Raw genomic sequence first — 13,424 nt, 5'->3', positions numbered from 1 at the left:
GTGTCTTTTGGGCAAACAACCATTTTCCAAACCATATTCCAAACGACAAAAATGTTGTAGAACCTCAGACATTCTGTGGTTTTGTCTGCGGTGCATCTAAAAACAAAAAAGCTTTAAAGACTTCTCATCTCTTGAGCAACATTGTGGACACATTGAAAGATGAAATTGGTTTGCAATATTGCTTATTCACTTTTTTAAAGACCCAGTGAAATGAAAAATGCATTTTCCCAGTTTTAGCCCTGTGTTCCTGTGTTAATTGTTCATTTATCTCCAGAAATACATGCCAAATACATGTTCACAAATCGGTATCAGAGTATTTTTACATCAAAATGCCTGTCTTTTCTCTTCCTGTAAAACAAATGTTTGTTGAGATAGGGAGAGATGTGTGTTTGGATATCAGTGGGCAAAACCTTTGTTTTCATTACTAAAACAATGTGGCTATTGAGGTCTAATTCATTCATTTCTCTTACGTCCTCCTGATTTGGCAACAGGTGAGGAGATGTGTGGAACCAATACTCCTTTATAGCTCCGTATTGTGTTTAACTCCGTAAGCCCCGCCCACTTTTAGCGGTCCAATCAAATGCGACGGATATTACGTTTCACTGGGAAATACGTCACAGTACAGAAACTAAAGACGCTCTAACTTCCGTTTCACTGGGACTATATTTATTTATTTTTCTCTTTTAATCGGTGTATGTATGTTTTTACATTGTATAATTTTATTTCCGCTTGTGTTTTTGTGATTAATTTATTTTATTTTTTCTCTAATACTCTCTGTACTGTTATTTGTGTTGTAATATTACTGTGTTGTTAATAAAGTTGAGGAGGAAGGAGGAGGACGAGGGGGGTTTACTCCAACCTGACCCGGAAGGATTCGTGCTTCCCTCACATGTGGACAGGATTTTAACCTAACACAGTGACGGGAACGTGTTTGTGTGTTGTGATACAACCTCAGACAGACAGACAGACAGACGCGTGATGATCCTGGCAGTCTGCTGTAATAACAATAAACCAGCAGAGCTGTTAACACACCGCGCCGAGCTGCTTGTGGCTGTAGATCGCTGCTGCTGCAGAGGCGACACATGATACGATGGAAAATTTAGAGTTGAGCCTGTCATCACTGGGCACCATATCCAGACATGTTGACAAAAGTCACAACGAACTGAGCCAATATCTGTCGAAACAGGTAAGATATGTTGATTTCTGGCTTGTATGGGATGAAATCACGTGTTAAGAGTTGTTTATTTTCACACTGTGATGCCAAATGTATCCTGTGTGCAGCATGCTGTAACCCCCCCTTCACATGTGTACAGATGCCATCATTTTACTGTATATTTTGTCGTTAAATCTATGCTGCTGTCATGTTAGACCATATGATGTAAATATTTTTGAAGAAATATAGATTGATGTTTGATTTTTATGTGAAATTTAAATTGGGACCTGTTTGCCACATGATCTCTCCTCAGATATGGAGCCAGCAGGACAGGCAGTGTATCCTGGAGTGTTTGGCTCAGCTGCTGTTAGAGAAGGATTATACTTTGCTGATTGCACGACACCTGCGCCCACTGGTCCTGGACCTGCTGGAGCGGAACGCAGAGAGGGTGAAAGCTGGCGGCAGGATCAACCATGACCTCCATGAGCGCCTGTGTGTGGCCCTCAGCAAACTGCTCGGCATCAGCCCTGATGCACAGGCGTAAGTGTTCTCTTCATCCTGAGCATGGGACACGTCCTCTCTCTTCTACCTAGCCTGTAAAGATGCTGCTGCTGATGTAGGGTGCTGCATCAGCACACATGGCTGGGTTTACTCAGTTGGGGGCCCCTCGGGCAAAAATGAGACATGGGCCCTTTTTGACACCTCCCATCTCCCACCACTCTTTCTCCCATGTATCTTATCACCTTCAAGTAAACAAATTAAACAGGTTTATTTTCACAGTGTTAGCACAATATAAATGTGAATAATGAAGGTATTACAACTAGTGTTTGACACATGGTGGAGTGTGAGAGCAGATGTGTGTCATTTTTGTGTGTTAAATACAGAGTTGGAGTCAGGATGTGGTTGGGCTAGCTTAGCATACAAATGTAAACATCACAGTTTGTGGATTTTGAGGAATTATTTTCTGGGACTATCTCTTTATTGAACATCAGCCGGGTGCAGTGACTGTGTGCAGCTTCTTGAAATCTTGTCATCACAGTGAGGTTGCCAGGTTTGGTACCATCGTGCTTGTTCAGAAACCAAAACCCGGGCACATAGATAAACCCTCAAGCCATCTTGCATTTCTGATTGAGTACAGAACTGATTTGGAAGGGGCAAAAACTACTCTAAATACCAAGTATTTCAGCAGGCTACATCCATCCTGACTCATTTACTACTTCTCTCCATAAGGTTTGCTGCAAGGTACTTCAACGATGCCCCGCCAGTGTTTCAGAGGCTCTTCTTCACCAGTGAGGAGTCATCAGCTGTTCATTATGGCCCCAGGAGGATGAAGCTGCGTGACCTCATGGGTGCCACCCTCCGCTTCCTCCAGAGCGACTGTGCCAAGTTTCGAATGCTCTGGGACTGGAGTCCCTGCGTGTCCCAGCTGCTCACCAGCGACGTCATGGTTCGAGGGTATGTACCTGCTTCCTCTTTACACCTGTAGAGGCCTCATGAGCCATATAGTGTAACACATCCCACATCTGGTGTCAGTGTTGACAGTCCACAAATGTAATTCTTGAGTGATCTGTGAGTGTAGGTCAGTTCTATAATGTTTTAAGCAAATCATCCAGAGTTGTTTCTAAATTAAAGGACTACATGTGTATCTTTGCATGTCTTGGCCTGTTTGCTATTAATCATTTACATTACTGCTGTTCAAAGCATACCATACTTTTTTGGATTTTCCTTTTTTGTTTGTTTTAATATATTATTTTTTACATAATTAAAATGTTAAATTATATTGTTTACAATTTTATATTATTTTTATATTACTAAAATTTGGTGTGATTTTATGCTTTTTATTAGATATAGCCAGTAGAGAGATAATAGTTTGACTTTTCAAATCAATCCGTCATGCAACAATAAGCTGCAACAGTAGCTTTCGCATGCTGTTCATTGTAATAAATTTTGTATCTGATTAGTTTCTGACACATCTGATAAACACTATACCAAATAATGTGATATATCAAACAAGTGTCTGCAGGTTTATTTTTACAGCTTATGCTTTGTTGGAAGTTTGGGAAAATACATTCATCAGTTCACAAACCTAAGTTATGAAAATTGTCAGCACCAGTGTGGTAAATACTGATTTATAGTAAATAGGCTAAAACATGCAAAATCACCTTTCCTCTGGCACAAGTTTATACTTCAAATCACTGCAAGTTGTAGTTCAAGAAGACTTCACTCAGCGATTTGTATAAAATCCTATACATATCTTTATATGTAATTTATATCACAGTATCAATATATATTGTTGTATAGTAGATTCTATAGAAAATCAATGTAAGAAACAGTTTATAGAAATAAAATGATAGATAAAATGCCCACAGAGGAATGTCTGTTTTTGGCTTATCCATTAAATGAAATACTTGTCTTAAGGTGTAGTTCCTCTGATGGCCACTAGATGCTGGCTCCAGTAACATTTCTTACTGTACTGAAGTGACTGAGAAAACTGAAAAAATGTTGTACCCTACAACACTGAACTTGTGGAATAAATAAATTTTGGCTAATTTCTGCAAAAGGAAAAAAAAGAGCTCACATAAGCAGCAACTTTTCTCAAGCAATTTACCACCACAGCCTGTGTCTTAAATTACACCACTGAACCTTCCCTTACACAGGTTGTCAGTAGATAATTTCACATTTCAGAGAGGAATGTTTGTCTCGTCTTCTGGCTCCATTAACACCAGGATGTCAGCGAGCAGTAAATCAAAAGTTATACTTCAAAACATCCCGTCAGCATCCTATGGGTGATGTCACAGACAAAGTATTAATATTTATCCTCGCGTATGTGTCTTCGTGTTTTATTTAGCTTCCATTCAGCTGTTACAACAATGTTAATACTGTTGTATTCATTTGCTGCTACAGCTTTTTATACAACATTTTTACTTTCTGCGTGTTTGTCTAACGAGTTGAACATACTGTATTTTCCCGTTGTCTCTTACAGGTACACTGCCCATTGTTTAGCACTTGTGTCTCATATGACTGATAATCAGAAAACAATCTTTCTGAGGAAGGTGCTGACAAGTGATGAGATCCTGCACATGAAAATTAAGTATGTACCTTTATTTTTTCTTTCTTTATTTATTGTCAAATCCAGGGATTACCTAAAATCTTTAGTTTAAATGCTGCCATTGATACATGAAAGTAATAATGGCTAAAACAGCTCAGTGTGTTAATTTGTGAAATTAATATTATTATATGTATGATTATATACATTTTTGGTTTATTTCTGTTTGGAGGAATGGATGCAATTCAGTTCAGATCCTCATTTTTCATGAATTAGAAGAAAATTTGAGTTTTTACATGTTTTTACACTGGTTTTGATTGCTTGAAATTGGTAGAGAACCAAAAGGCATTGTTTGCCTTCACCTGACTGTAATTCATAAAATGATGTTAAAATCATTAGGGCTGCAACTAACGATTATTTTCATTATTGATTAATCTGCAGATTATTTTCATGATTAATTGATAAATTGTTTTGAAAAAGTGAAAAATTTCCCAGAGTCTTATATTGGCCAACCAATAACGGAAAAAACATCATATTCCCTTTACAGTCATCTATGACAAAGAAGCATTAAATCATCACACTTGAGGAGCTGAAACCAGCAAATATTTGGCACTGTTGCTTAAAAAATGACTGAAACAATTATTTTCATCGTTGCCAATTAATTTTCTGTCAAGCAATTAATCAACTTATTGTTGCAGTTCTACAAATGATACTTTCTAAGCTGCGTTTCTTGACTTTCTCTTTGTTCCTTGTTTAGAGCTTTGGAAGAAACTCAGCAGCTGGAGGTAGAAAAAGCCCTGGTATTAGCCAATCAGGGCTCTGTGATGTGGCGCCAAGAGAAGGCTAATAAGTTTACCAGAGGCCAGGTGGTATCAGAGGACCTGTCTCAGAATGTTGTGGCAGTGTGCGGTGTTGTTCTACCCAGGATCATTCCTAGACAGACTGAACAGGTACATACCCCTTGATTCGTCACACAAAATAGTCTGCTGTTGATCTGCTTAGTCTTCATGTTGATTTCTCTTGGTAGATGAACCAAAAGGATCTGGTGCTGGTCGACTCAACCTGCCGTAATCTGAGAAGGCTGGCACTGGCTGTGGCTTCCCAGAAGCCTGTGCTCCTTGAGGGTCCTATTGGATGTGGTAAAACCGCCCTGGTGGAATTTATGGCTGCTGTTACTGGACATACAAAAGCTACAGAGATTCTCAAGGTCCAATTGGGGGATCAAACTGACAGTAAGGTGAGAGAAGATGGAATCTCCTATGGCAGATTTTGGACTGACATGTTAGATAGCCAATTGTTCCAAGTGGAGTATTTTTATATGTCTTAATACATGTTGGAGGGGATCTTTAACATTCAGTGGGAGCAAAACCGAGGCTTAAAATCTGTGAATGTGTTGTGTTTTGTTTCACAGATGCTGCTGGGGATGTACCGTTGTACTGACATACCAGGAAAGTTTGTATGGCAGCCAGGTACACTGACACAAGCTGTATCTAAAGGCCAGTGGATCCTGCTGGAAGACATAGACCATGCACCGCTGGATGTGGTGAGTTAGAACACATACTCTGTATACTTCATTTTCTGATTAGATTCCTGATAAACAATGTTTTTTAGTACTAAACATTCTTAATATTAGTCCTGTTTTGACATTATGTCACTGCCTCAAACCAATCTGCTGTTGTTTTTTAGGTATCTGTGCTACTGCCTTTGATGGAGAACAAAAAGTTGATGATTCCTGGACGGGAGGATTGCATTGATGTTGCTCCTGGATTTCAGTTCTTTGCAACAAGGAGGTAAGATTATCCGTACACTATAAATGTAGTTATGCAACAGCAGTTTGGCTGTCCTAGTTTTCCATCCAGAGTGTTTAGATGCTGTAGTGACTGTAGTGACGTGAATATTAGCAGGTTTTGGCAGGGCTGGATTTGTCTTTGGAACATTTATATAAACATACGTTCTGTTCTTGATTTTTAGATTACATGCACGTCCCAGTTCTAAATGCAACATTATTTGGCCTCTCTGATCTTCTTGCACTGTTAAGGACTATTCTTAAAGCAAACTAGGTTTTCAATGTGTTGTCCTCATGTAAAGGCAAAAGTGTCTCTTCTGGTTGTGAAAAGCCTCCTGCTGCTGCATCACACTGCCTGCCTAATCTCACTCCAACAACTCTTTGTAGTCTAGATTCAACTGGCTTTATGCAAAAACCTCTCATACAATCATATTTGCTCACTGGTTTTCTTGTATTTAGTATTTAGTATTGGCTACAGACGAAATTTACAAGTGGTCCAGACTTGTGGTACAAGTTATGCACAGATAGTCTGCCTTTCTGGACAGAAGGAAAACACTTTGACTTGATCTGAATAAATCTGGAGTTTGTCACTGAAATCAACAAATAAATAAACTTAAAATATAAACTTATATTATGTTTACCATATAATGGCCTGCCAATTTACTGAGAGGCTGCAAAACAGATTTTTAAGATTTTACTGGCATGAGTTTTACAACTTCTACAGTTTAGTGCAGCATTAGTTGCTGGGAAAGTTCTCACTATGACAGCTGTCCCTGAGTCTTTATGCAGGTCGTTGGCCAGGTGAGCATACTCTGTAATATTCTCTCTTTATGATCCCTTTGACTGCGTTCCATCTAAGTCATAGACCACTTTGCTTTAAAGGTGCAGTGTGTAGGATTTAGTGGCATCTAGCGATGAGGTTGCAGATTGCAATCAACGGAATACCCCCTCCTCTTCCAAGTGTGCAGGAGAACCTACAGTGGCCGTGAAACTCGTGAAAAACACGAAAGACCCTCTCTAGACCCAGTGTTTGGTTTGTCCGTTCTGGGCTACTGTAGAAACATGGTGGTAGCGACCCGAGAGTTTAGGGTCACTCGACTCTCGGATCTGTAGCAGTTCTACTCTTGCACCACTGACTCTTATAATTTTTTTTTGATTAAAAGTTTTTGATTTTTGACAGCATAACTGTGGCACTTTGGATGACATATTTGTGAATGAAACTCAAATATGGAGCTTAACATGTAGGCCTAGCCTTACCTACCAATTACGGGTTGTCATTTACGCATTATGATGAAACCTCACAAACACACACCTCCCCACGAACTGGAAGAATAAAAACTTACTGAAGTTGTCGGACATAAGGAAGGAGTAACAGTGAGTCATGCTTGTGTTTGGCAGGATGTACTGCAGTGGTGGCAGTTGGCACAAACCACAGAACTCTCATGCAGTGCTGCTGGACAAGTACTGGACCAAGCTGCAAATGGGCAACATGACAAGAGAAGAGCTGAAGAAGGTGAGTGTTGAGATGAAATATGGAATATTTAAACCATGTCTGTGTTTTTAAGATAATTTCTATTATTTGATGTGATAGTGAGGGATTTAAGAAAGTCTGTGTGTTTTTTTTTTATACTGCCATAATTGTCTTTAATAATCTATTTGTTCTAAAATAGAAATGACAAAAAGCCTTAAACATAAACTGCTGCAATGACTATACAGCATTCCGGTAATTACGGAGGTTCCCTCATGTATTCGGAGCTCACCCTGTCTCTGTGCGTGTAGGTGCTCATCAGCAGGTATCCGAGGCTGACGGTGGTGACAGACCGTCTCCTGGATATCTACTGCCAGCTGACTGGAGAGAGACACTCTGACACGGATGCAAACAGCCTCCCGAGCCCTGATGACAGCCAGCAGCACAAGTCTGAGGACAAAACCACATCTCTGGAGGGCAGAGCGCTGTCACTGAGGTGAGGCCCTGCTCATTACGGGCGTCTTTCTTTTGTCCTTTTCTTCATGTTTCAATTAGTTTGACTTGAGAATTTGTTTTTACTTTACAAAACATTAAAATCTCTTTTAGTTTTCTGTTAGCATGGCGCTAGCATTAGCTGGTTCACCAGATGCTCTTTGTCTTACTTCCTGCCTGTTTAAAACATGCAAGGAGTCAGAAAAGATGCTGTTAGCAAATCTAAGCATGTTCTTGTTGTGAGCTACATGAAAAGAGTGGGCCACAGGTTGGTCAATAATCATCACACAAATTGATCCAAATGTCATCCTAATAACAACTTAATATCAAGTAGAAACAGTTGTAATTTCATAAGATAGAACATATTACATTTGAACAAAACGTTGGTCTAAACAACAGTGCAGTACTGTAGTGTAGTTCTATAGATGCTCTGCAGTTTTCTGCCTCAATTGAAGACTTTTTTATGATGAACATAAGTGAGTGATTTATAATAGCTGTATAAGCAGACTAAATTGCCATGTTTTTTTGTTAGATTTTTTGGGGCTTATTGTTTTGTAACCTCCGACAACATTTAGAAGTTGATACAGAAGCTGCAGTAGCAGTTGGGAGCAGTTACATTACATGTTTTAAGACATATAGAACAACTTAAAAATGGATCATTTGTGTCTGATATGTTTTTTTCACAAAAAAATTCAATAACCTTATTACCTAGAAACTCTTAAAATGACATCTACCTTTTCTCCCTCATTGAAAAATCCAGAATCTCTGAATATGTAAATATTGTTCATTTTAAAAGAATAACTGCTGGACACAAGATGTCTCCTTCTTCACTGTAAAGTCCATTCTCAGTGTTTGTGCTCTGGAGGCTTCAAGTTTCCACATCACACTTGTGTAAGTTGCATACTGGATCATGATTGGCTCAAAACTAGTCCATGTCTAAAAAAGGCTCTAATTGTGTAATTGATCCAAAACCAGAACTAATCTAGAAGTGAATTGATTCAAATTGCTGAATGTATTAATTCTACCAACTCAACCTCTAACTTCCTACCATCTGAGTGACAGAAAAAAAGCTTAATGATTGGATATTTCTCACTGCTGTTCACTCTGGGACTCGTATTGATCTGTTCCTCCTAAATCTTCATGATGTCAGTCTTGTACCTTTTTGACTTAAGTTTTTAAACAGTTTAATTTCCCATCAAAGTGCTGGAAATGCTTTACAGTCAGTCAGTTTATGGGAGGAAATCAACTAATTGACACATTTTCTGGCAAACTGACCATGTGACTGAATATCTTCCATATCCCAAGTCTACTGAGATATACAGGACCACATGTCACTTCCATGAACCTGGCAAACATAGCAAACATAGAAAGCTTTTGCCCCCTTGGCCTCACATCTGTCAGATATCCCCCCAATCAAAACTACCAGCCAGTCTGCAGCGGCAGCCTCCACCGCTTTAATTAGCTTTCCACTAGCTGCTGCTGTGTTCAATAGATTATTGATCGGATTGTCCTCTGGACGCTGGGCTTGAATCACAGATTCTACTGGTCAGTCCAGGGCGTCCTCATTAGGTAACAGTTTTATAAACACCTCCTCACTTAGCGTCATTACCCATCTGCCTTGGTGCTTTTTGAATTTTCCATGTGCTTTCAGTGGGATCCATAGAAGGAGTGTTGGTGAAGACTCATAAATCAATGTGTTTGTAGTTTCCATGCTCTGCACTTCAATAGTACAGATGCTTTTCATGGGTCAATGTAATTAACTTCATAGCTCAGCCTGCACTGCTCGTTGCTGGTCTAGGTCATCAGGTTTTATTTTATTGAACAAGATTCGTACATAGGTTCACAGTCATGTTTACCTCTCTTTACTTATTGTATTGCTGTTTAATAATATAAGCCTGTACCAAAACTATTGATAACTTTTCTCACCAAGCTCATCATCATCATTTAATCCAAGTCTTCCACATCTGAGAGGTCCATTTTATTGTATCCCTGCATGCTCAAAAGTCTCCAATCATGTTTTTTTTTGACATGTCTGCCTTCACACTTCACAGAGACTTACTGAAATGGTGTGAGCGAATCAGTGTCAACTTCGACGGCACCTCCTCAGCCACAGCACAACATGTCTTCCAAGAGGTTAGTAGGTTTCTGAAAAAGCAAACCAATAACGATTTAAATATCTTTCCCACACAGCTGACGTAGTTTAGCACTGCTCAGCTCTGTTTTTGCTTTAACAAAGAGTGTAAACATCACAAATAGACAAGCTGTGGTGATGCAATTTGTTATTTTCATTAACTTGAAGCCTTTTCATGGTGTTTCTCTCTGTCAGGCTCTTGACTGTTTCACGGCAATGCTGTCTCATCCTGAGAGTCGACTGCGAATGGCTGAGATCATTGGAAGCAAGCTCAATATCTCCAAAGAGAAGGTATTGATTGGCATTGATCAGTCTTATTGAGGGACAAAACAACACTTTTGTTCAAAGCACCACTTGTAAAGCATTGATTGATTGTATTTTTGACATTAATGTGATTCCGTACTTGATGACAATTTCAGCCCCTTTTAAGTTATGAATTGCTGTGATGAATGTTTCTCCACTTTCATGATGAGGTACATTTTAAACAAAAAACATATTGTGATTCTGACTGCTGGCTCCTGTTCTCCTCCAGGCCCAGCACTTCTGCCAGATGTATCAGCCTGGCATCTCGCTGACCGAGCTGGAGGCCTCGGTGGGCAGAGTGACTCTGGGTCGAAAGCAGACGGAAGCGGTGCAGCTGAGTGTGTAAGTAGGACATCCTGCCCATCCGCCCCCTTTGACCTCTGTTTACACCATATATGCATCTACCAGTTACTGTGCCAACATTCACTAACTGATAGACCCAAATAAAGCCCCTGCTGGTAAATTGCATAAACATTGAATTGATTTCAAACTACATTATGGTAAACAAAGCCATCTAATGGCTCGGCCATCAGGACATGCCCAAATATCCATATTGATTCTCTCCTAAAGCCAATATGAATGAGTGTCAAACTTTGCACTGAAAACAACGTGAAATGTGTGAAGAACTGAGATGAGTGTGTGCAGTATGAAGGTGGTCACACACACATTAATCTGAGGGTGTAATAATAAAGTGTATAGATATTTGATCTTTTAGATAATTTGACACGTGTGTCTGTCTGTGGATTGTTAGATTTGTAAAAAATGGAAGCGTATCTGTTCTCTGAGAGGGGCAGTTGGGTGACATCAAAAACTCTTTCTATGTGCACTGCCCTTCACAGATGAAAACTTCTATTCATAAGCAATTGAACACATTTTTTCTCAATTAAGGGGTTTTACTGCCGCAGCCTTACTTGGTCTGGTAAGACTAGTAGCTTGTGGTGGCTAATGTTAGCTAATTTGAGCTAACTTTAGATATTGCTTTTTGACCTCTCCACTTGTTTACTGCTATGCTAGGTTTTAGCATTCAACGTTATTTCGTATTTGCTATTTGTGGCCGCATTCAATGCTGTTCAGCGTTATGTATATTCAACAATCTTGTGTGCGAATAAAAATGTGATCTTTCATGACCTGGGCTCTATAGTGAACAGTTTTCACACGGACTGTTTCTTTGCTATAAAGTACTTCATATGAAAACTCTTTACAGTGAGGTCTGTGGATAATTTTCATGCTAACAGCCTTTTGTTTTCTTGTGTAAAAAAAAAAGATAATTATCCCATTATCTTGTGAAAGCAACCTTTTGTCTTTTGTGGATACGTTTCTGGAGATGATTATGTCTTAAAGGATTTTTAAGATAATTGCAACACATGGCCTCTGTCAACTGCTATAGAAAAATAATCTTTAATAAATTGGAAAAATAAAATAGGATTCATTCAAACAGTTGGTAGCATATTATTAGGCCATTCAGCATGCTCTTAACGTTTTTTTTTTTAATTGGTGAACATAACAGGACATAAACACAATAGGTGAATAAACAGAGGTAGACATAGAATAACACTGAAACAATTCAAACTTAGCAAAGACATTGCAAACAAAGTCCAAACAACAACAGAGTAGGGCTTGTGTGTGAGTAGTGAAGGTATGTTGTTGACTGTCTTGGTGTGATGGTATGGTGTGTGAGAGGTGACAGGACTACTGGTATCTTGTTCAAACATGTTCCAGTATATTATGGTTGAGGGGACTCACCAGTATCTACAAATAAATATCTACGAAGTATACAACCCTGTGTGTAGTCATTAAATGTGTTTTTTTTTTTTTTGTTTTCTCCATGAACAGGGATAACCAGACGTTTGCTGCCACACGACCTGCTGCTGTGCTGCTGGAACAGCTGGCAGTGTGTGTGGGCAAGGGGGAGCCTGTTCTCCTAGTGGGAGAGACGGGAACTGGAAAGACCTCCACTGTCCAACACCTGGCCAGAGTCACAGGTGAGACTGGCTTTACAAGTCAACACAGACAGAGGAACCTAATCACCAGTCTTGATTCAGATATTCCTTTTTGTCTGTAGAAATAAAGTTGAGCTGGGTCTGTTTCTTCCAGGTCACAGGTTACGAGTTGTGAACATGAACCAGCAGAGCGACACTGCTGACCTGCTCGGAGGGTGAGTGACAGTGAGCACAGCCAAGGCTGCTTCTCATCAAGTTTGTTACCTCAAATTGTGCCAAAAGAACAGCAGCTCAGTTTTTTTCACTTATTTGGCCCTCAGATTATTAAGAGTACTCCTCAAATTTAGCTTCGTACTCTATAACATCATCAGACTCATGATGGAGGTTTTTAAAAAAAGGGAGATATCATCTTTTTTATTTCACACATTCTTCTTTCTTGTTAGAGCCTGGCGCCTACGTTACCCACAATGCAGCTCAACTTGCTAGTAGCGGCTAATGTAACCTGGAGCTGCTAGACCGCTAGAAATTACCCAATATCATCTGTCAATTTGATAGCATTGTTAAAATAAAAGGCAGAGGGGGTGCTTGAAGTACACGTCAAGACAACCTGGCATATTTAGGACTGGCTCAAAGGATGGTGTGTATCCTTGGTGGTGTTTGAAACTGTCATTTTTTTGTCTTTTGCAGGTACAAGCCAGTAGACCACAAGCAGATCCTGCTCCCCCTGCGGGAGGCCTTTGAAGACCTTTTCTCCCAGACGTACTCGAGGAAGCAGAACCTGACCTTCCTGGGTCATGTGCAGACCTGCTTCAGGGGGAAACGCTGGCAGGATCTGCTCAAACTCATGGACCACGTCTGCAAGTCTGCGCTCACTCAGGAGCTGCAAGAGAAATCAAATGGTATTGTACTAGAAAGAGCAATCACTGATAACAGTTATTATAGCGTCTGCTGTAGCACAATGACAGACTGATATTTTCCCGCGTGTTTGTGCAGCTGCCTTGCTGCAGGAGCAGTGGGAGGCGCTGGCGGGAAAACTGAGTCAGACCCAGCAGCAGATCCGAGCCTGTGAGACAGCCATGGTCTTTGCTTTTGTAGAGGTAAAGCC

At 39.9% G+C, this 13,424-nt stretch overlaps 1 protein-coding gene across 1 annotated transcript in view; it reads left to right on the top strand.

Annotated features, from left to right (window-relative positions):
- Positions 1-681: 681 nt before the first annotated feature.
- The window catches only part of mdn1 (midasin AAA ATPase 1), a 62,411-nt gene continuing 49,668 nt past the window's right edge, over positions 682-13,424 (top strand). The window contains exons 1-17 of the mRNA XM_044329506.1: positions 682-1,186; positions 1,467-1,693; positions 2,384-2,608; positions 4,137-4,244; positions 4,957-5,149; positions 5,227-5,436; positions 5,611-5,742; positions 5,886-5,989; positions 7,384-7,498; positions 7,765-7,949; positions 9,997-10,078; positions 10,272-10,367; positions 10,609-10,721; positions 12,213-12,361; positions 12,474-12,534; positions 13,007-13,218; positions 13,313-13,416. Of these exons, the coding sequence (XP_044185441.1) occupies positions 1,091-1,186; positions 1,467-1,693; positions 2,384-2,608; positions 4,137-4,244; positions 4,957-5,149; positions 5,227-5,436; positions 5,611-5,742; positions 5,886-5,989; positions 7,384-7,498; positions 7,765-7,949; positions 9,997-10,078; positions 10,272-10,367; positions 10,609-10,721; positions 12,213-12,361; positions 12,474-12,534; positions 13,007-13,218; positions 13,313-13,416 (2,412 nt within the window). The 5' untranslated portion in view covers positions 682-1,090. The remainder of the gene's footprint in view (positions 1,187-1,466; positions 1,694-2,383; positions 2,609-4,136; positions 4,245-4,956; positions 5,150-5,226; positions 5,437-5,610; positions 5,743-5,885; positions 5,990-7,383; positions 7,499-7,764; positions 7,950-9,996; positions 10,079-10,271; positions 10,368-10,608; positions 10,722-12,212; positions 12,362-12,473; positions 12,535-13,006; positions 13,219-13,312; positions 13,417-13,424) is intronic.

This window comes from Thunnus albacares, chromosome 16, assembly GCF_914725855.1.
Source record: "Thunnus albacares chromosome 16, fThuAlb1.1, whole genome shotgun sequence".
Lineage (NCBI taxonomy): Eukaryota > Metazoa > Chordata > Actinopteri > Scombriformes > Scombridae > Thunnus > Thunnus albacares.
Note: the sequence above shows the minus strand (reverse complement) of the source record. Positions and strands in the feature narration are given on the sequence as shown.